The sequence below is a fragment of the Lissotriton vulgaris genome, chromosome 4_1 (genome assembly GCF_964263255.1).
Source record: "Lissotriton vulgaris chromosome 4_1, aLisVul1.2, whole genome shotgun sequence".
In the NCBI taxonomy this organism is placed as follows: domain Eukaryota; kingdom Metazoa; phylum Chordata; class Amphibia; order Caudata; family Salamandridae; genus Lissotriton; species Lissotriton vulgaris.
This window is the reverse complement of record NC_141691.1, coordinates 1,853,138,733-1,853,163,165: the sequence shown is the minus strand read 5'-3', so window position 1 is coordinate 1,853,163,165 and position 24,433 is coordinate 1,853,138,733. Positions and strand designations below refer to the sequence as shown.

At 41.5% G+C, this 24,433-nt stretch overlaps 1 protein-coding gene across 1 annotated transcript in view; it reads right to left on the bottom strand.

Moving 5' to 3' along the window:
* The window catches only part of MTBP (MDM2 binding protein), a 181,060-nt gene that overhangs the window by 78,548 nt on the left and 78,079 nt on the right, over positions 1–24,433 (bottom strand). Inside the window, exons 11-16 of the mRNA XM_086966165.1 lie at positions 22,794–22,911; positions 20,894–21,067; positions 17,944–18,057; positions 7,846–8,010; positions 2,524–2,614; positions 2,254–2,409 (exon numbers count right to left, since the gene is read on the bottom strand). Coding sequence (XP_086822291.1) covers positions 2,254–2,409; positions 2,524–2,614; positions 7,846–8,010; positions 17,944–18,057; positions 20,894–21,067; positions 22,794–22,911 — 818 coding nt within the window. The remainder of the gene's footprint in view (positions 1–2,253; positions 2,410–2,523; positions 2,615–7,845; positions 8,011–17,943; positions 18,058–20,893; positions 21,068–22,793; positions 22,912–24,433) is intronic.

Here is a 24,433-nt window from a genome sequence, read left to right as displayed (position 1 = left end):
TTTCCACGGCCGCCACCGCGCTGTTGGACATTCTGCGGCGCGTGGCTGGCAGCACGTGTGGGGGCGCCCCTTCCTTGGCCACGAAAGGAGCGAAAGGCACCCGTTTGCTGGCGAGGGGCCGAGAGGCCCAAGGACTTGGCCGTAGCCCTGGAGTCCTTAAATCGCTCAAGCGCATGGTCTGCCTTGTTGCCAAAGAGGCGACGGCCATCAAACGGCATGTCCAGAAGAGTGGCCTGGACATCGGCCGAAAAGTTGGCGGACCTCCACAAGGCATGGCGTCGAACCGCCACCGTCGTTGCCATCGCCCTGCCCAGTAAGTCCGTGGTATCCAGCCCACACCGGATGGAATACCGCTCTGCATCTCGACCCTCCTCAAGGATTTGGGTGAGTTTTGCCCGGACCTCCTCCGGACATTGTGTCAGCACGTCCTCGACCGTGTCACACAGGGTGTGGGTGTAGCGGCCCAAGAGGCATGCGGTATTAACTGACCGCAGTCCCAAACTCAGGGACGAGAACACCTTCTTCCTGAACTGCTCATACCTCTTGGATTCCCGATCGGGCGGAGCCGTCGGGAATGCGGTCTGGGAAGTGGAGGCCTGGATGACCAGGTTCTCGGGGTGGGGTGGGTGGACAAAAAGCAAGGGTCGCCCGGGGCCGGGCGGTAGCGTCTGGCCACGGTCCTATCCACAGGCGGACCTGTGGCAGGCTTGGACCAAGTGCCCACAAGAACGTCACACAAGGCCTCATTAAACGGCAGCAGAGGCTCAATGGAGCTTGCCTGCGGTTTAAGGACCTCAGTGAGGAGTTTAGTCCTCACGCCCGCGACAGAGAGTTCAAGGTTTAAGGCCTTGGCCGCCTGTGTCAACACTACACTATAAGCAGCCCCCTCCTCCGTAGCCACGGTGGGAGGGGAGACAAATCCAGTGTCTGACGAAATCTCAATGCCACTGGCCTCCCCAAGCTCATATGTGCAGTCCTGTGGTGACTGGCACTCCCGTGCCAGAGGGTCTTCAGACCCCTCCCAATAACCCTTGTCACCCATCTCCTGTAATATAGGTTCAATAGATGGGTCCTGTTCATGGAAATAGAAATCTCCAAATGCCGTCGGTAAAGAGTTTCTTAAATGGGCGGAGTACGATAGGGTAGTGCGGCTCCAATTGGCAAAAAGTTCCGGAAATAAGAGGGCACTGGAGATAGCAAGGGCATGGGAGCGTCTGGTGGGAATGCTAAAGGACCCAGACACTTATAGTGATGATGATACAGCGCTGATCGTTCAGGACCTAGAGCACCGCCACGTTGGTTCACCACAATAGTAAAAGGGATGCACTTGTAACTACCATGGCTGGTAGACGGGGTCAGGGACATGCACATGTCCATAGTATTGGGTCATGGGTTTATTTCAATTTATGTGATGTTCTAGATTAACAAAAGTAAGGTGCAATGCTAGGAGCGACATGCCTGGGGGTGGTCAGGGGAGGGGGGGAGGGGAAGAGGGGGATATTTAAAAGAGTTATTGGGTTAGCCTGAATTAGTATTTTTTACTGTTGACTTATACAGTACAGATATTGCACAATGCGATGGACAGAGCCATGTTGGGTTGGATCATAGTAATCTCTTCAACTTGCTTGTTAGACCCAGGGAGAGTGGGTGCCGAGCAGAGAAGATCTCACCTCAGTTTCGAAACTTGTTTGGATGCAAGGGGAATTGTGATTTATGTAATTAAGAATTGTCGTCTAACAGTGCCTGCTGAGTGTACATTGAAAAACCAATAAAGTTTGTTTAAAAAAAAATAAGTGATCAGCTGTCCATGGCAAAAGCGTTTTTTGTGTTGCTAATAACTTTGGCCCGTTCAACGAATCTCCACGAAAATTTCGAAAAGGTGCTGGTTTTTTACTATGTTGTGCATGGAAAGTTTCAGTGTGATCCGTCAAGTGGGGCTGTGAAAAAAGGGGATATCAAAACGCGAAATCCCCATGCATTTACCAAAAACTTCTTTAAGGCAGATTACAGCAAAAACCGCTGAACGGAATTACACTAAATTTGGCAAAACGCTAGATCTTGGTCCAAAGATTGTGCTTTTTGTGATTTGGTATTGCTTCTGCATCATTCTAAAAACACCCTCCCTGTTTCCAGTACTCTCAACTGGCTTAGTGCCATGCAGGTTGTTCAGTTTCTACTTCAGTGTTTGGTTCCTTGCTGTTTTCAATCACTAGTTTTTCAAAACACAATTTAACATTGCGCATCACAGCTTACCCTCGTTGAACTTGCAATGGCTGGAGCTCCCCACATGGCAGGCCTTGTGGTGTGAAATATTTTAGCAGCTCTTTAGCATCCAGTTGTGTCATGGATTCCCTCTGGCTATCCTTCCGTCCTAACAATTGCTCGGATGACCCTGTAAGTATTGCAACTCTAAATGGGAGAAATTTAAATTCAGGATTCATTAAGCCTGCAATCACTAAAACAAAACAGTAGCACCCATCGCCAAGCAATTTGGACTACCAAGCGGGCCAAGTAGCTTCTTACCTCATTCTATGCTTTATTTTTTCAAAATTCTCCAAGTTCTGAAGAACATATCTTTCTGGCCACTCTAATGGATTTGACCTTGAGTCAGGTTCTGGTAACAAAAGGGAAACGTCATCAATCTAAACAGACAATAATGAAATTACAGCACGTTCGCGTTTTAAAGTCAATACACGAGGAAAACGAACACTTCTATTTATACAAAGGAAATATGAACATTAGGTTTTTGTTTAATCATAGACTATACTGAAAAATGTAAACTACAATTCAACACACAATTCCAAAGAGCCTATGTTTGGAAAAGGTAACCCACCATGCAAAAAAAGAAGCCTGTACTTTAAAAGGAAATCTATAACTTCTATTAGAATTATCGTAAGAAAAACAAGCCATTTGTCATCAATAGACATTTTCTCATGGAGACCATACAAAAATTCAACTGTATGGTGATTATGTACTCTACAACTGGGGTGTTCTTCTTTCAGAAGTAGTTGGGAAATGAAAACACAAGTAAGAAAAATAAAATGTTTCCAATCAATCCTGTCACTTTAACTGTTTTAGTTAAAATAGTGTATTCATTTAGGTGAGAATGATGAATTGAGGTTCCCCTGTGCATAGAAGGGTGTACATAGATGAGACCAAAAAAGTATTTCCTAACTGCATATGTTTTAAGTTTGCGTATGTCTCCAGGTCTGGTGAGACAGGCAGCATCAGCAAAGAGTCCGCAAGGAATTTGTAGGAGTCAGCAAGGAGTCTGATATTAGTCTTAACCTGAAAGTCCAGGCTCATTAGGGGTTTCGGTAATTCCCAAGAGCCCAGTAGAAAATGTGAAACCATTTGTTTTTATGATGAAGCCTAGCAGTCGTCGTCCTCTGCATCATGCAACAGTAATATTCGTTTGACGCCAGTGTTTTAACCCATCAGACAGCCTGCAGACTGACACAGGGGTCTACTTGACTTTTCACAGATGAACAAAGAATGCAGTATTGTGGGTAGACTGGTGAAATCTGAAGTGTAGATATTAACAATGATGATCATCTAACCAACATCTACCAGTGCCACGAGTTGAACTGAAATCAAATACTGAATTCTGTCTGTTAGACTGGAGAATGCGGAAGGTGGCGGCTGTTTTTGGAAGTCTAGCGCAATTAGCACTGACTCCAACTTAAAGTCGGGTGTGCACAGAGAACAAAAGGCACTGGGTTTCATTTTTTTTAACGTAATTTATTGTTTTTTTTCCACAAAACATACATGGAACCTTGTGCAATGCATATCGTTAAACCCCCCAAAAGGAGAGAGCAATAGCCCCCCCACTAGATATACATTACATGGCATGACAATGTGTTGTCTGCTACAGTCAATGCTCCAAGTGAAACTGGGCCCATATTAGCGAAGCCCACGTTTATCCTTATGAAACTAGAACTCTCCTCCCCCCCTCCCACATGACCCACCACCTACGCAGCTAGCCAAATCCAAATTTTAGTAGTATGCCTCCTTAGGAATAGCTCTGTGTCAGAGTACGTGAAGTGCCGGTTTATTCACAGCTCATCTCCCCCCCCCATCAGCGTCGTGTCCCTCCCCTGCGTCATGTGGCTCATAGTCTCGAAGTGCTTGTACTAGAGCTTCCCAGGCCGCTGCTGCCTCTAATGCCTTATCATCATTACGCCTGCGTGCCATTTGAAATCATAATGTGCTTTCGCTGGCAGCCCATCTTAGAAGCTCGTTCTTCCATCTAGTAGTGGTGGGACCTATGGTTGCTTTCCAACGTTTCGTGATTTCCCGCTTTGCCAACAGGAGCCCCATGTCTATGAACTTGCTTGTGATCTTGTTCTTGGGCGTGTGTGGAAACCAGTGCAGTGCAGCCATGTCAAACTGCAGTAGCCTCTCTGTTATCCCATTCAAGACGTCAGCAACCTCCGTACAGTAGCGTTCCATTGCGGGGCATGTCCAAAGCATGTGGTCTAGTTCCACCCCTACCCTCAAGCACCTGGGGCACGCCGCTTTATCCGCTCCAAAGTATCGTTGGATCTTCCCAGGTGTTAAGTACGCCCTGTGGAGAATGTGGAAGTGCACGAACTGGAATCGTGCGTTCCTCGTGCTCTTCCGGGCTCGCTGCACTATCTGCTTTCAGGCCGTCTCAGGGATGTCCTTACCTAGATCAGTTTCCCTCTTGCCCTTGAGTGCCGTCAGGGAAGGCAAGTTTTCGTGGAGCATCCTAGCGTACAGGCATGTGATTGCTTTATACGTCCCTGCCGCCATCATGGTGTACTGGCAGGTCATAGTTGTCTTGGGTTCAAGCAACCGAGCCTTCCAGTGCGCCTGTAGCGCTCTAGTAAGAGCAGCATGTAACAAAAATCCCCCCCCTCGGCAACCCGAATCTCTCCTGTAAGGTGCAGTAGGGCAGCAGCCTCTAGTCTTCGTATAGATCACCCAAGACTTGCAACCCAGCCTCTTCCCACGTTTGTAGCTGCGACCAATCGCCGCTGTGCAGAAGTGCCGTTATGTCGAGCGGTATTTCGGGCGCGTATGGGTGAATCACCCCCGCTCTGCGCTGGGAGCGATTCCAACAGAGCCTAAACGTCTTCTCTTCAGTGAGAAGGTCTCGGAGGTCCAGCCTCTGCTGCAGAGCTATGGATGCAAGGATGTGGCATGTCGTTCCCTTCTCCCGTTGGTGCTCCGGGCCCCGGAATACTCTCGCAACCTCTTGCAGTTGGGCAGCTAGATAGTATATCTCAAAGTCCGGGACTGCCAACCCACCCTCATCTTTAGGTCACAAGAGCGTCGTCTGCGCCACCCTGCAGCTGCCCGATCCCCAGAGAAACGATATTATCAATGATTTCAATAGTTTAAAGGTAGCGCTGGGTATCCACACCGGAAGCGTCTTGAAGTAATATAGTAGTCTTGGAAGTGCTATCATCTTCAAGAGGGAAATGCGGCTTGTCACAGACAGGGGGAGGGTGGCCCAAAAGGCCATACTGCCTTTCAAAGCCCTCATGCCGCGGCCCACATTGCCTTCCAACATGTCCGTCGCTGTGTGGTAGACATATACCCCCAGGTACTTCAAGCAAGTAGGCACCTAGCTCATTTCCTGACACATACATGGCTTAACTTCTCCCCGTCACACTGGGAATAAGCATGTCTTGGACCAATTCACCTGCAGGCCCGACATTGCTCCAAACCGTGAGAGTAGCCTCTTCGATCCAGTCAGTGCCCTTTCCGCATCCTCAAGGAACAGTAACAAGTCGTCCGCGTACAGAGATATGTACTGCCGTCCGACCCTGCTGCCCAGGCCTCCATAGTGTTTCCCTGTTCGGATCTCAGCCGCAAGGGGTTCGATCCCCAGGGCGAATAATAGTGGAGATAGCGAGCACCCTTGCCTCGTCTCACGCTCTACCGGATACTGGGGTGATATCAGTGATCCTACTCTTACTCTAGCCACCGCGGAGGCATAAAGTACTTTCGTCCACTGTAAGTATCCCTCACCTAGACCGAACCGTCTCAAAACTTTATATAAGTACTCCCACTCCAAGCTATCAAAAGCTTTCTCAATGTCTATCGACATTACTAGCGGCGTTTGTGTGTCTAGGTGGTCGTCATCTAAAAAGTCGTATCAATCTCCTGATGTTTGCTGTTGTGTTCCGCGTTGGTATAAAACCGGCCTGATCCTCATGGACCAGCGCAGTCATGTGCTGCAGGAGACGGGCCGCCAAGATGCTACTCAGTATCTTATAGTCTGTGGTCAACATTGACAGCGGTCTATATGAGGTCGTGTTCTCACTCTCCCTTCCAGGTTTCAACAGTGGGATCACCAGCGCTTCGCGCATTGACTCGGGCAGGCTCTTTGGCCTCTTTATAGACTTCCTGGAGCCTCGGCATATTTCCCATAAAACTCTGTGGGTAATCCACCCAGTCCCGGCGTTTTATTACGGGCCATTCGATTAATGGCGGCCCGAATTTCCCCCAGTTCGATTTCTTTTCCCAGGGCCTCCGCCTGTTCTTGGTCCATGCCCGGCAAGTCCAGCTCGGCTAGGAAAGTGTCGATAGCGGTATCTCCGATCTCAAATTTGCTTTTATAGAGCTCTTCATAATAGCGGCGGAAGCGTTGCATGATTTTGCTTTGGGTGTAAATCGACTCTCCCTCCTCATTATTCAAAATCAGAATGGGGGGAACTTCGCCTTGTGGGGTTAGCCAGCCAGCCAGGCTAGCTAGCTAGTCTCCCTCCGCATGCACCCTCACCGTGTAGGCCCTGTGGTCAAACCACCGCAAACGCTCCACTTCGACCGCTGCTGCTTCCTTGGCTGCCCGAAGTTCTTCCTGTAGGTTTGGGTGGCAAGGTATCATTATTTCTATCTCCCGCAGTTCAGTGTCAGCTTTATCCAGGTCTTCCCGGAGCACCTTACGTACCTCTGCGTGCTTACCTATACAGAGCCCTCTGGTGACCACCTTAAAGGCGTCCCATTCTGTCGCTCTCAACGTGGCCGTACCCGCGTTCACTGCAAAGTATTGTGTAATCCCCTCTTCTAACGCCGGGTGGAAAAAAGGGTCGTCTAACGTTTCGGGCCGTAGCCTCCAAGTGGGGACACATGAGCTCACAACCATCCAGTCCATGGTGAATAATAGGGGGTTATGATCTGAGATCGTTCTAGTAAGATACTCAGTTCGCAAAATCGTGGGTAGTACCGTCGGGGAACACAACACCGCGTTGAGTCAAACGTGCAGCTCATGCATACCAGAGAAATAGGAGTAATCCGAACACTCTGGTGCTGCGCAGGTACTGGGTTTCATTTGCTATCTTTGTTGGCGCGCCCCAGCGCATGAGATAATAAATGAGGTACACGGCTTGAAAAACACAACCTATGCTGCCTAACTGAGCCTGTAACCATGGATACAAATCCATGAGACATCTGGTGGTCATGGGCATAAGCTTATAAAGCCACTTAATGAAGTCAGACTTCCTAGCAGTTTACCAGACAGGCCAGGTTTCAATCGGACAATGGAAAGGGAAGCATAAAAGGCCATAGTTGGTACCTGTTTCTTGTGCATATAACTGAAAACACAGTTTGGGTTTTTATAAAATGAAAAACATCAAAGGTCATGTCCCTAGCCCAGGTGCCTTAACCATGTAAATAGAGAGATGACAGTCAAAACCTTATTCGGAACCGTTTGCATGTCTTGACATGTAATGCATGTAAGAGAAGATGCACATTTAAATAGCATGCAAAATACATCACATGCTTACAGCTCTACGCAGAATAATCTGCTGCGTGGCTGCTGAAAGAATATAGACTTCACAACAACCAACTCTAAAACAAAAATAAGTCACCTACCAGAGATTACCATGTTTGTGTTCACTTTGTCGCTTTTGCTGTTTAGCACAGTTTTAGTTGCGTGATCACTATACAATGCCAGAAACTGCTCCCTAGTCATGTTTAGTAGAGCCTTGAGGTTAGCGACAGAAAACGTTGGTGGGCCGTTGGCAGTTTCTTGCCTTCCTGAAAGAAAACAACTTTTAAAGGAATGTGTGAAACAAGATTTTACTTGAATTGAGACGAATACATGAATTGACAACCTAACTTATAGTACCCCTGCACTGCCACTTCATTTTTTCTTTTTAATATCATTTGTGAACGTTATCAACCAATAACCCATAAAAATTGATTTCATCAGACTAAAATTCATTCCAAATAGCAGAAAAGGACTATGTGCTAAACATATTTTGATCAACAAACAACGATCATATTCCTCCCCTAAAAACTCATTATTTTCAAATGACTGATAATGCAACACTTTCCATAATATTTAGAACATACTTTTAAATATACCTCGCAGGAAGCACATGTCCATAATTATCGCAGTTAGTCTTTCAAGGTGATAACAATGCCGGTTACAAACACCACCTTCATCTGTGCCAAGGCTGGGCCTTAATCCATGTAGCTTTGGGTATGACGAAAGGTAAACAATATTGCCCACATTTTCATGTACCAGAACATTCCAACACAATATATTCAAATGTATCCTCATATCGGAGTTGCATGAGCATGGTAAGGGGGGCTTAAGAGTTCTGGAAAGAGGATTTAGCACCTGCTATTTGTTAATCTGGTTTAGCTCTACATTCAGACACAGTAAGTCTAGTCTTAGGCATGGCAACTTCCACTAAATACTGCTTTATGTCAGTCAAAAGGATGTTTTAGGGAATCAGTAGAAAGATTTAAACTTTTAAAGTTTAATACCCTCTTTTATGGATTATTTTATAATAAACATGTTAACAGCCCCTTAATATTGCAGTACATTTTGAAGTCAGATATACTAGCAGGAATTAGAGTGTGGTGGGCACAGTCAGACCTTTTGTTGCATTTTGTAGCAGATAAGGCAATATCCTTGAGAAGTCAAGTCTATCTCAAACTGGTTTCCTGTGGCCTCGGTTACTAATGTACTTGATTCAAGTTACTTCACTTTTACCATTGCCTGAGTGAACGGAGTCCAGCAGGCAAGACTTAATCCATTAGATAGATGATAATTTGGAACTCACTGCTCAACCAAGGAAACCAGTGTGTATGATGAATATTTTGAGGGGATTGCCGAATAACATTTTTATTATATATATATATATATATATATATATATATATATATATATATATATATATATATATATATATATATATATATATATATATATATATATATATATATATATATATATATATATATATATATTTGAGATGTCATCAGTGATGTCATCAGTGATGTCACTGACCATGTCATGAATGATGTAATATGTGACATCATCAGCAGTGGATTGCGGGTGCGCGATATATAGTTAGTGCAACTAACTATATATGCGAATTTCAATGGTTTTGTGTGAGTAAAATAAGGTTTTGTAAATGCGAATTCCTAACTATATATGGTCTATAACCTATAGTTTTTTCAGTGAATTTTCAAGGTTTTGTAAATGCTAATTCCTAACTATATATGGTCTATAACCTATGGTTTTTTCAGTGAATATATATATATACATACATATATAAACATATATCATCTGTATATCTATATAAATACAAACATAAATGCATGCATACATATACTTATATGCATACAGATGCATGTTATTCACATGAAAGTTGAAAAAACACTAATAAAAGCAAAGCTAAAAAGCCACCTCATTACAAACAGAATGGCTTTAACTTAAACGAGGGCGAGATCTATTGCATTTTCAATGCTTGTTTACTTTGGTTCCATCAAGAAGGCATTCAGATGTGTCACACATTTGCCATAAATTCTGAATGTTAGCACTCTAGTTGCACATTAGATCACTGTAGTAAAGCTACTGCTCACCAGGGACGTCTGCTGCTGGTATTCAAAGTGCATGTTTCAGTCTGCATGTCAGAATTTTTTTAATGAAATAGAAGAGGATTTGAGAAGTCACTCAAAATGATCCCTAATTTTTCTTTCTGAAGCACTAATCATACTTTCTATGGCAAAATTAACCCCCTCATGTTGTTTCTTTTTAAATTAAATGTTTTAAGAGTTACCACTTTATTCCAATCAAGAAGGCTTCAGGTGTGCCATACCTTTGTAATAAGTAGGACTGTTAGCGCTCTAGTTGTTCTTTAAAACACTCTGGGACATTCTGTCATTGGGCTATACTTGGGCTACATCTGGGTGATATTTGGGCTACATTTGGGCTCTTTTGTCTCTGGTTGCCATTTTGGGAGACTGCATGTCAGAATGTTTTAATGAAATAGAAAAGGATTTGAGAAGTCACTCAAAATGTGCCCTAATTTTTCATTCTGCAGCACTAATCATACTTTCTATGGCAAAATATACCCCCTCATGTTGTTTCTTTTTAAATTAAATGTTTTAAGAGTTACCACTTTATTCCAATCAAGATGGCTTCAGGTGAGCCATACCTTTGTAATAAGTAGGACTGTTAGCGCTCTAGTTGTTCTTTAGAACACTCTAGGAGGATGCAGTAGAACACAAAGGAATCAACTGACAGTCTCTGTCCTTGTTGGATGTACATGTTTTACTGAGAATGTCAGACTTCATTTTCACATGACTGAGAAAGATAATGTGAATTTACAGAAAATATGCTTTCAGTTTAGCTTATAGATCCCCTTCCAAACCACTGTGGGAAAATCATGAGATATTAATTTTCTTTCAAACAATATTCATGATATCACAGCAGAAGGTTTTTTCACATGGTAAAATCACCTTAGAACCCACCACAATTCCTAAAACGAGTATGGTACCATCAACAAATGATTTATAATGTAACTAAAGTCCTAAAATCCTCTATTAACTACAATTCTTTTTAATGAGGTGCTATCATGTATATTGGTCCCAAGATGGCTGCCAACACTTCTTGGATGAAGTGCTGACAGCCAATCAGATCAGATGTGTGGTTAGGCTCCGCCCAGATATATTTCTTTTTTTGAACCTAAATTACTCAAAATCCACTGGAGCACATATATTGAGACCTAGCAAAGGCACATCGGGCTAACAGTCCCTACAATTTTGCCAAGTTTCGTGCAAATCCATTCAGCCGTTCGAGCTAAAAGTGAGGCCAACCGCCCTATGGAAATTAACATGGGAAAAACGCGTTTTGGGACCCCCCTTTTTTCTCGGCCCCCCCTTGATGAAACCCCCCCAAATTGTCAGGGGCTGCTCAGAAAAAAAATGTTCCATTTTCCTGACAATTTCAGCCAATTCCGTCCACAAACGCCAAAGTTATTAGACATAGACATAGAATTTTCAAAAATCCCATAGAGAAAAAATCCTAACTATATATACCTACTGGCAACCGCCAGTAGGTTATATATATATATATATATATATATATATATATATATATATATATATATATATATATATATATATATATATATACATATATATATATATACATATATATATATATTTTTTTTTTTTTTTTTTTTTTTTTTTTTTTTTGGTACGTGCGGTATATCGGCCATTAGAATGTATGAATTTATGTGCTAAAAATTGGATTGAGCATTTTTAATGAATGTTCTCTTTCGGAATTTTGAAATGGACCAGACAGAGAATTAAGTATTACCTCTCTGGGTCCATGTTTAATTTGTATATATGTAATGTAATGTATATTATTGCATATTGAAAGATGGCCGCCGCAGGAGTAGAGAATGTATTGCTTTAAGGTACCATCGTTTATGTTTATGTTAATGAATTGACACGTGACCTATGACGACCACGTTGTTATCTGATTTAAATTTGATGTGTAAATAATGTCAGTTACACTGACGAAGGCGGAAACGCCGAAACGCGTTTGCTAGCTGACTATCGAGGGGTTCATCGAATAAAGCTTGGCTGACCTACGCTATACCTGCTTTGAGTGCTCTCATTGTTCGAAACCCGGGAGTTTTGGGGTTTCTGAGTCCTGTCAATATATATATATATATATATATATATATATATATATATATATATATATATATATATATATATATATATATATATATATATATATATATATATATATATATATATATATATAAATATATATATATATAAATAATTGATACGCGCTCGCTTTTTCAGAAGAAAGCAGACGGCACTCCAAGCTGGTGATGTTTCATTGAATTTATTGACAGACCCCCTACCCCATAAAAAGACAAACGCGTTTCGCCGTGAAAAAAAAAAAAAAAAAAAATATATATATATATATATATATATATATATATATATATATATATATATATATATATATATATATATATATATATATATATATATATATAATATATATATATATATATATATATAATATATATATATGTGTGTGTGTGACCCATTATGTGGCAGCTCATGATTCAAATAGCAATGGCTGGGCATGTGTTACAATTACATTTTCCTTGCTAACACAGAAATACAAAACATACTGGAAAGAAAAATTAAACGAGTTACGAAAAATTACAAAAATAGTAAACACATCTCAGAAGAGGTTAGTTTGTGGATTTATAAGAAAACGGATAGAAATCCATCTAGGTTCCTAAAACTCAAATCCTATTAAATTTGTAATAAATGGTGTGCAGATGGAAAATCTCCCCAGGCTAAGTTTGTCCTTCTTGGGGCATTTACGTCACTATGCACAAGACAACTCCCAACGCCTGTGCAATGTGCCGTGTGGTCTTGGAGACCATAAGGGGCTATGATAAAATACAAACACTGCATAGGGTCAGATTCACAAAGGGCTTCCGAACTCATGCCAGGGGCCTGCACTCGTGGCGGTGCATGCGAAAGGCAGTTTCTCATTGAAGAGGTCCTGCCACGAGTGGAGCACCCCGCGACAACTGCGGGGCCTCTGCCAAGAGTGCAGTGTTTTTTTATGAATTGGACCCAAAGTCTCTTTTCCTGGCATATCACCCTTTCTATCCAGATTACAGCGCTGCCTGATAAATTGGAGCGGGCACTATTCTCTCATACTGTAAGGTCAAGAGAACCGGGAGTTCTGCTGTCTACCCAGCAGGAAGCGGTGTCTGAAACTTCCTTAATCTACTGCTCATTGGGCCCCACTACAACAATATTGATAATCCTGAAGGGAGGTCCTCAGCATGCTCTGCAGCTTGCTTTCATAAACACCCAAAAGCTATAGGTTAGCTGTAAGCATTGCAGAAGATTTATTTATACAGCTGATAAAATATAAACTTAAATACATGGCAACTGAGTTTTACATCAAGGAAGGATACAAGATAGGACTTTACATTCATCGAAGTTAACACACTAATAGGACTGTGGCTTCGAGTAGTAAATAGGTAGGTAAATCTTTCTTCACTGGTTCCCTTCCTACTTTTCCAATCAAGACCAGTTTGTTCATAGTCAGGTCACAAAAGATCCCTATCACCTGTGGAGGTCCCCTGGGTTCCATACTGTCTCCTGTCATCTTCAACCTTAACATGGAGAGCTTGGTGCCCTACTCATAGATAGCAGCATCAAGATTCATCAATATGTCAGTGATACACCGCTCTACTTGAAAGTCTCCTCTGATTCAGACATCCAAGGCCCCATACACTTCTTGCACATCATCGTGGATGCCCAGTGCCTATCTTTAGCTCAGCTCAACCAAGACAGAAATCATGTTATTTGCCAAGAACAACAAACAAGATACAGAACAAACCTGCATCAATTACAAGAAACTTGACAGCTTCCCAACTTTCACGGACTGCCAAGTCACTTGGATTCACCCTGGACACCCACCTCACCCTCAAGAAACACACACTGCCAAAAAAAGAAAGTCTTCCTGGTACAGAGAGTCAGTCATTTTCTTCCAGAAAGCAACTTCAGAACTGCTGTTCAAGACCACGTGCTCTTGCATCTGGATGGCAACGCCCTACGCCATAGCCTGCCAGATTTCAAACTGTTGATACGGGATAACTGGCACCACTTAGGGTCATCCTACACTTTGCCGCAAGTCTCAGGGGTGCTGGTCATGATGACTTTGGAAATTATGCAGCCAGGCTCAGTGAAACCTGCTGGTGCGGACAGGTAACAGTAGCCAATAGAGCTCCATCAGGAAAATGGTTATGTGATCATATTTCTTCAGGAAATTGATAAACGTGATACAGTATGAGGATGCCCTTAAGAGAGGCAAATGTGGAGTCTGGGGGGCAATGGAGTGGAGAGTTACCACCATTCAGATACAAGTATGAGCTTGAATAGTAGCTCTGAAATTGCTTTCTGGAAGAAATGTTTTCACTTTTTTTTCTTTTTAAGTTGAGAAAGCTAGTATCAGGCCGTCGTCCTTTTTTTGCCAATATGTTCCTTGAGGGCGAGGTTGGGATAACTGAAAGCAGTTTGCAACTTAACTTCGAATGTTTGAACTTTAACTCCAAGGCTTCCAGGTTAACTTGGGAGTAGTAGCTCCTCCCCTCAGTTGAAACGGGCATACACGTGTGCCCAATTTCTGGCTCATACTCAGAAGAAATAAGTTTACTGCCCAAAAACAACTCATTTACAAGCTGTACAGGACTGGCATTGGTGTCTTGACTGCATCACTTTCACGTTTCAGTACTGATGGAATTTAGACTCTTTGCAAGTGAGACGGTGGGACAAAATGCCAGGTGATACGAAGGCAGACGTATGGGCATTGAGGAAGCAGACTGGATTTTCTACTATCTTGGGTGCCGTTGAGTAGGGAGAGGGAAGAGTCCTGAAATGTAGTATTACATGGCAACAGGCAGGACGGGCATGCATCTGCTTTAACATCACTTTGCTGCCATGAGGGAGGTTGCAGAGGAATTATATCACAACCATAACACAAAAATCTGTGAGTTCACTACTCGTGTGTAGTTATCAATGACATGTTCTCATTAGAGGCACGTTCGAATGTCAGAGCAGGCCTATAATTAAATAATCCCTGTCACCTTACAGTAAAATTTACGTTTCCCACTTATCAAGGAAAAATATAATAACATTTCATCCGTACAACAGGAAAGTGATTCACACTAAACCTGAAAGAAAATTAAAGACAACACAATGTGTCAGTATTACCCTAAAAAAACAGATGCCTGGATTTAAAACTTCAGTCCTGGTTAGTAACAGCCACCAATTGGAAAACTCCAATATGGCTGTTGCATGCAGACCTCCAACCTATTAAAAATTCTACACATTTACAACCATGGCTTTGGCTCAGCCTTCACAGCATCACTTAGCAAGAGTCTCACAGAGATATAAATTCATGTTTGCGTTGTGCATCATCTGCCCTAATAAGAGCCAAAGTGAATAAGTCTGAGCTTGGTAAGATGGTACAATAGTTAAATTGTTTTATTTTTAAAGCAAACACATGCGACTAAAATGAAAGCTTATTAATAAACATGACTAAAGGGTGTTGCTATATGCTTGCAATAAACATTTAATAAACAATCACTGTTCTGGCCGTTTTATTACTATGAGATATATGCGAAAGTTATTTCCGAAGAAGACAAGCACTTAACCAAGCACCCAAATTACAAGAAGCTACAATAGGCAATGTCACTTAAACACTATTTAACAGCAACTTTCAAACGGAGATGTTTAACAAATTACAGGATAATTGAGCATCCTAAGTGCAGGCAAAATAAACAGTTATTTAAGTAAAAATGTGATCATCTTTTCGGAGAGGAGAAGGGAACTATTTTAAGTGGATGTGAAAAAATGCAATAGTCGCTCAACATGAATGGAGCCAATTGGCAAAGTAGGCTGATCCACTGTCCCTCTCGCTGTATTGCGGTTGAGGGCAGAAGCAAAATGTGAATCACAATTTACCAGACCAATGGATGAAGTACGCTGAAAAGAGGCCCATCTCTGTATGCATTTATGACCTATTTTGGAGAAATAATTTTATGAGATAAAGAGCTGGAGTGGTCTCAAAGGCCGTACAACACCTAGAAAATGAGTTGTATTGTGCCCGAATATTGTGCTTTTTTCTAACATGATGTGCTTGTTTATTTTTAGCTACTTGTTTCTCAGACCTGGGCTATGGTTCATGCACTGTTGGATGCTGGCTCAGGCAGGCTGACTGGACTCAGGCTACAGACATTGATGGCAGTGCTCAGAAGCATTAGGTAATGCCACCCCCTGCGGGGCTTCGGAGTCTATACTCTGGCCAGAGAAATACCCATCAAAGTTGTGCAGCAGTTCTGAAGAAAGCTGAAGATAATGTATGTCAGGCACCATGAGTAGGTTATCCAGTCCCGTATTCTTTACTGAGTTCTGGCTGGTGTAACCCTGCACTTAAAATTGGCAAAACAAAACTGCAAGTTCCATACGTTAAGAATAAAACCGAGTGTGTAAGCTACACACGTCTGAAAGGGAGAAATATCAGAACACTTGGACTAACATTGACTGACATTGGACGAGTGCCAGTTATGCTTGCAGATGCTATCTCACACGCACCATCATGCTCCAGTAAGTGCACCACCATTCGCTCACAGTCTTGCTTCACCTCTTGGTGACAAGAGTGACAACCACAGTCACTCCTGACCAGGACCAGCCTGAGTGAGGCTCCACAACCCACCAGATCAGGTTTTCTGTTCATTGTAGTAAGTGGTAGCCAGTTTAGGTACGATCCGCTTGTATAATTCTGGTGGTGGTTGGCGATGTGATTTACGGCAAGCGGGAGCAGATGCTTTTCGGTCTTTGGATTCTGAAAGCTGTCCCCTATTTTATTAATGGAAGATCAAGTCTGCAAGTACCAGAATGCACAAAAGTAATAGCAGGACTGGACAAATTATTAATCTCGGATATAGAAAAAACAACTTAAGAGTCTTGGGTTACCTTGGTTCTGACTCTGAATATACATGGCTGACTCAACTTCCCATTGGCTTCAAACCATTACTTGATTGAAAATATAATGGATTTACAGAGAACTGAAGTCAGGCAATAATGCTGCTCAAATAGGATCATGGATCTCAACGGGATATAAATGAATGAACATGTATGCTTGTAGTTAACAAAAACAACCACTTAGAATGCTAATGGTTCTGTCATTAAGGTTTTTTATCTGATGCAAAGGCATGCATGAATAAACATGGATAGATGTTTGTTGGCTAAGCTTTATTTGCCATTTTATGGAAATAGTTTGGCTTAGTCAATTGTCCAGAATAAGCAGCCACAGCATGAGAAAGAAATCTGCTCATTCTAAAGTGTGCATCAAAACTAATACAAATGTAGAAAGCATAGCTGCAAATGAAAGCATCTCAATTTTTGCAGTTAGTTTGAGTTGTGGCCCCCAAGGCAGTTAAACATTTTTTTGTTCCTTTAGTTTCTACCAAACAACCGTAGCAAATGCAGAACAGTTGGCATCACACCCGAGGAGCTACTAGGCACTCAAAGGGTAACTGTGCAGAGATGTGGTTGGCTTTCTTTTTGGATATCAGTAAAGTCTGACCACTCAATGGCCATCCAAAACTTTGTACAGTCATCTTAGAGTTAGAATGCCTCAATCTGCAAACAGACAGCTTAATATTATGGCCTCTTAAGGTCAAGCTCCCACTTAAGTTTTGACAAACACATTTATAAAAAGCTAGCTGAAGTGAAAAACCTTAAAAGGATTGCTTTCTATATAAAATACATTTATGAGACCAACAGAATGTAAAAGGAATTGTGGTGATAGTTTATACTATGAATATGTGAAATAGTCCCTTTAGAATTGCAATGAAAGCAGTCCATTGGAAGACAAATGATACACTAATCAGCAAATAGAATGTAATGAATAATCCTCCTATGAAGCTCACTGTATGTATATTTTTCTTTGAAACATATTGACGAATGCTCAGTCAGTCCGCTCTGTCAAGCCAGTCCTAAAAAGGCATCAGGATTCATACTGTTCTACTAAACACTATTGCAAACTTACTAGAACATTGTTTAAAAATGTCTACTATTGTGTGTTGCAACTTTTCACTTGATACTTACTCAGAAATTCTTTCAACGCAGAGGCCTGAGCTTGAACCAACCTTTTCTCCCTTTGAATTATTTGCTCTCCATTAAAACATGGAAGAGAAGTGATGATATCAGTTACCATGGTCTCTAGAGAAATAAATCGAAGTGTGTTAACAAATACGCTCTTACACAAGCCCAGACAGACATTTTAGATATCTCTAAAGGCTGCTAAATACATTTTGGATAACTTATCAGTGAAGTTCATGACACAGTTTCTCAATTTCTTGTATTTTATATATTGTGTCCACCTCCCAAGACAGATACCGTGTAGCCAAAGTACCACTTGACTAGGCCCATCTTCTATTCTGGATAAAAGCATAAAGGGAGCCCACACTCACTAAACCGGCAGAGTACCAAGCCAAAATGTGATTGGGACAAAAGAGCATTCTTCATAAATACTGCAACAAAATGTTTGAATAGTTGAAATGAAGATTACCAGTACATAATCAGACCATTATCTCCTTACCCCCTTCCTCGTCATGGTCATTACATTACAAGAAAACATTTAAGTGCCATGCTTTAGGCTCAATCTCTAAAACAAATTAGAATTTACAAGTTAATACTGTGGGAATGCTAAACGTCAAGAAACTGCATTCTAAACTGGAGAGAGCAGAACCTCTACTAAAAATAGGAAGGAGAAGGGACCTAGCCACAAACTGGACAATCACAACCACCATGACTATGGATTTTATTGCTATATCCACACATTTTGGGGCCATGTGGACATTTGCCTCCTCAGACTGTGCCCTTTGTTGGATAGCTAACTATTTTCCCTTTCATCCAGGCTGGTTTTTTTGGGAGGGTGGGTTGTTGATCTCTGAAAACAAAAACAACATTTTAAAGAGACATTATAGTTAAGTGTGGAAATTAGTTAAGAACTAAGGCCCTGATTTAGAAGTTGGCTGAGTGGAACACTTCCTCACAAACATGACCGATATCCCGTCCGCCGTATTATGATCACATTTTATGCTATGTGGCTCGTAACATGGTATACAGGATATCGGTCACATTTCTGACGGAGTATTCCCTCCAGCCAACTTCTACATCGGGCACTAAACTTTTTTTTTTAAAACACTGAAATTCACCAGTGTTTAATGAATCAACTATAACCTTTGCCCCGGCCCTACACTGGTTTTGACCTCACATACTACATCCAGCATGAAATGTGAAATAACAGCACTGATGGCACCTTTGATAACATCTCCGATAACATCATAGTTCTTTACAGCAAAGAGTTCCAGTGTCTACATGTGTGGGTGAAGAGAATAGAAACAACATCAGACCTGGAGGCAAGTGAGGTTGTGCATATTGAAAGTTGCATATGCACCGCTTACATACCAGTAAAGTTTAGGGTGCAAGAAGTATTTCGTTTTAAACTAGGTTAAGGTTGAGTGCACCCAATGAGGCTGCAAAGCATGTTCTAAAGTAGGTTGTGGCTTAAAGCCACAGCCTGTTGCATAAAAAACAAAGCTTCTATTTACAATACATTACCCACCTGTGCATATTTGGATGCATTCCAGTTGTTGGTTTAATATAGTGCTATAGACAAACTCTATGTAACAAGCATGTTTAGAAGGTTTGGATGTATATTTACAGAAATATGCAGAATATTTTGAATCATAGCAGATTGTTGCAGAATGTAAGGGTGGCACACTTCGAGGTGGTTTAGCTCACTAGGGTTGCAAGCATGGCTCTATGGTGGCAAGCCGTTGTGCTCACCTCGGGAATGTGTATAGAGTATTTTAGCAATCTACAGAGAGTTAGGGCCTGGCCGAAGCAGTCTTATCCATGGTAAAAGCATACCGTCGACTTTTTGACTTTAAATTGTGGATCATGTGAAGTCTTTCGACTGGTGATCTGGGTTAGCTGAATTGGGTATGTACTCTTTATTGGAAGGTGTTCATTGTCTAAAACTGAGACCCCCATTAAATTCTACGGAGGCATTTTGTTTGTTAGATGGGTGAATACCAGTAAAAAAGAAGGTAACATCAATTAAATATGGTTGACTTTACAGATACCTTAAGTGTTCAGCATGTGGTTTTTCCCCTGCTCCAGGAGTTACTGGTACCTCCAGGCATAGGTAACTCTGGGGGTGGAGAAATACTGGTCTTTTTCCCTTTATGAAGTTCATATTGGGAAGCAGTGATATGGTGCATTGGCCATGTACAGAAAATCCACAGGATACAGCTATTACTACTACCTTGCTACAAGTATGTTTTGGTGGGCCACATTTATTTTCAGTCCCATTAATATAGATATTTCTGTATATTTACCTAGAGAGATTATATATATATATATATATATATATATATATATATATATATATATATATACATACAAATACATATATATATATATATATATATATATATATATATATATATATATATATATATATATATATATATATATATATATATATATATATATATATATATATATATATATATATATATATATATATAATTGTCCTGGTTTTGAGCATTGGCCCAAATCAAAACAAAAGCATTTCCAACTCCACTCTCAACTGACACTTTATTGTCCGATATGTACAGAGGCAGCAGCTTTGCGATACTGTCCACTTTTCCTGCTTCTCCCTACATCCTTGAGAAGAGGCCTCTATACAATATGCCTCTGCAATTGTTTCGATTGTCGCTTTGCATACATTTGTGCAACTCTACATCCACCTTTTTGGTACTTCAAACAAGGGCAAGTTACAGAAAAATGATAAAATGAAAATCTCAGCTAGTGGACTCAAGTATTATCCATCACTAAAAGTATAATAAATGGATATAAAAGAGCACAAACTTGAAGTAATTTCTTGAACATAATTTGAATTGTTAGTGTTCAACTTCGTTTAAAAATTTAAAAACGTGAATAAAAAGATGATCTGCCTTAATAATAGATGTGATAGCTATCTTACCTGAAGCGGTCAGCTCAGATTTCTCCTTGAGCCTCCCATTTACTATTGAAAGCGCAGCTGCACCATTGATCTGGCTGGCTGAATGAACCATGACAGCTTTACAACCACCTCCATCGTCTCTCTGAACCAAAAAATAATAACTACACGTCTCTCCTTTCAAATCCACGTCCGGAACTAAAAAAAAAAAAAACAGCATAAACATGATTTTTGGGAAAAATAGGATCATACGATGCATACAAGATTAGTAATTTCTGTAGTCCACACTTCAACCTAACCTGAATAGGCCTACTTTTTGATATGCAGATGGATCTGTGGTCAAATCTTACGACAAGCGCAACTTTATTTGTTACAAATATATGGAAGTTGTGTCAGTTTATTGAAGCCAAACAAGTAATTGGTGAATGCTTGAATTAACCTAAGCCACTGATAATAACTCAGGTCGCAGTCCAATCCACCGCTTTTTGCCCACAACAGCATTCTGAAAAGAGGCCAGCTATCTGCAAATCAGACATAAATCGGCGAGTCAATTGTTTTTGGCCACTTACCTACAGTACTCTAGTACCACCACAAAAAGGACTTGAATACGTTTGGGGATCCATCCCCACTTACTTGGTGTTACTACTTCAACATAATTAACCTTGGGGCTACAGGGATGATGCCCGCACAAAGTCATGGATCAGATAGAATGATACACAGACGGAAGAATGGAGGGACTAAGAGTGTCCAAAGTACTCTGTTAATAACCTGTACTTTCATTCAACGCCAGCTTTCTTTTCCCATGCATCACATCTGCTACAGAAGGAGGTAACCGCAAAACTGTGAATATGTGTTCTTAGCACTGCTCGATCCTACTAACATTCATGTAGGAGCCAACATTCAAAGCATTATAAAGGGCATGGTCTAAACCACTGCTCCAAAGATCAAATTGAGAACTTTTATGAAACCTTACTGAAGCTATTTAATGCTAGAGGGACAGTATGAATACCTGTAGGATTTTCACAAACTGAAAAACACCGTAGAATGCATGAGGTAATCCAGTGGGAAAGGGTAAATTCATATTGCCTTGTTTGGATTAGGGCGTACATAAGCACCAATCTTTCAGAGGATAGTAAGTAGGAATGGATCATTTTCCTCTTACCACACTAACAGAGGGTCGCTATTGCCCGCAAACAGAAACTTGAGAGGAAAATCTATTGGTTTAAATGGTAATCTCAAAGAATTACTTTGAGGGATTTCCTGGAGACAAAAAACATTCCTCTTTTGGCTGGGTCGACAGTGGGAAATCCGACATAACTACCAGTGTAAAGGCACATGCAGCAAAGGATTCAAAAGCTTATAAAGTAAACATTCAACACAATGACAAAATAGTTCAACATTATGTCAGACTATCATAAAGAAAAGATTTAATCGGATAACAATTCCTTGTGGCGTACCTCTTGATACTCTGGTTCTTTTTCAGGAAGACCACATGGCTCATAGATCAATCATTTCTGAACTAGGCAACTGCTCTCAAGAATAGAATAGAGCTTTACTGCTAATTAAGGGGCCTTGAAGCCTGGGCTATTTTCCCTGAATGCCTTTATGAATGCTATTATGCGAAGCACGGAGAGAACAGAAGGAGTTTTGTAGCCAGATTAGAAGGAGAATGGGTTTATTTACTAGCAATTTCTGAACCCCCGAAGGGGTTGGGCCCTAAACTCACTCTTTAGACACCACTCCACTCAATCTCCAGTTCAAGAGGAATAAAAACAATTCAAAACCTTTTTATTGTATCACGACTTATGTCTATAGTTCCATTATTTTCAAGCCTCAAAATAAAAAGAAGGAAAAAAATATAGAACAGGAAATGAGAAATGAGAACAAAAAAACCACTAAAAAATAAACGGTTGGTTAATATTACCATTAATCACTTTTGGTTTTCTGATCATGTATTCCTTCCATTTTTTTGTGCTCAGCTGATTGGCTGAAGTAAAGTAGATGTTGCTAACATTACAATGCAAAATAAACAATGCTCCGACCTATAAGAAATAAAAGTAGGATAATTACTACGAATCTATCACATTTTACAGAATAAGTGGTTGAATATTTATATATAGCACTTAATCACTTACACCTCAAAATGCTGTAAGGAATATGCTACTTACCAGTATGCATCTGTTCTTGGCATGTAGGGCTGCTGACATTCATATCTGTGCATAGATCGCCGCCTAGTGTTGGGTCCGGATGATTGCACATTGTTGTCCTGGAAGAGTCTTCGAAGTATCACGAGATAGGTGGCTCCTCCCCTGGACTACAGTGCGCATGGGCATCCTCTCCATCCCCAGATTGTTTTTCGCCATTGTGGCAGAGGTGGAGTGTAATACTGAAAGTGATGACCATGCCTGAAAATGATTCTGAGTGCTACAGCTGCTACAGGCACCGGGGAGGAGGGAGGGCGATATGAATGTCAGCAGCCCTACATGCCAAGAACAGATGCATACTGGTAAGTAGCATATTCCGTTCGAGGCATGTGGGCTGCTGAATTCATATCTGTGCATAGAATAAATAGCAGTTACCTCCCTAGCGGCAGTTGCCAGTGCCAGCTGCAGCAGTCTGAAAGAGAGTTCTGAGAACAGCCTGTCCCACAACGGCTTGCTGCTTGGAGTGTACATCTACGCAGTAGTGTTTGGTAAATGTATGTATGGTGGACCATGTGGCTGCTCTACATATGTCCTCTAGAGGAATGTTACCTAGGAAAGCCACGGATACCCCTAGCTTGCGTGTGGAATGCGCTCTTGGGGGAACTGTTAAAGTGCGTTTAGCTTTTTGATAACAGATTTGTATGGACTTAACAATCCATCTGGCTATACCTGATTTGGAAATAGGGTTGCCTTTGTGTTGTGGAGAGAAGGCAACAAACAGTTGTTTAGTCTTTCTAAAGTCTTTTGTCCTGTCGATGTAATACAGGAGAGCTCTTTAAACATCTACGGTGTGCAGTGCTCCGTCTGCCACTGAATCTGGGTTTGGAAAGAAAACTGGCAGTTCTATGGTTTGATTAATGTGGAACTGCGAGACCACCATAGGCATGAATTTGGGGTTGGTGTGCAGCACTACCCTATTAGCATAAATTTGTAGGAAGGGCTCTTGAATTGTTAGAGCTTGAAGCTCACTAACTCTTCGTAGCGATGTGATGGCTATCAGAAAAGCCACTTTCCATGTAAGAAACTGTATCTCACAAGAATGAAGAGGCTCAAAGGGTGGCCCCATGAGCCTGGTGTGAACGATGTTTAGATTCTAGACAGGTGAAGGAGGGTGTCTGGGAGTGATCACTCTTTTGAGTCCTTCCAAGAAGGCTTTAATGGCAGGCACTTTCAAGAGGGAATGATGCTGCCTGTTTTGAACATAAGCTGCCATGGCGGCCAAATGTATCCTAATGGAACTATACGCTAGATTGCATCGATATAGATGCAGCAAGTAACATATGATGTTTTGTGTGGACGCATCTAGCGGATTAATGTCATTATTGGAACAGTAGATGACAAAACGTTTCCATTTGGCTGC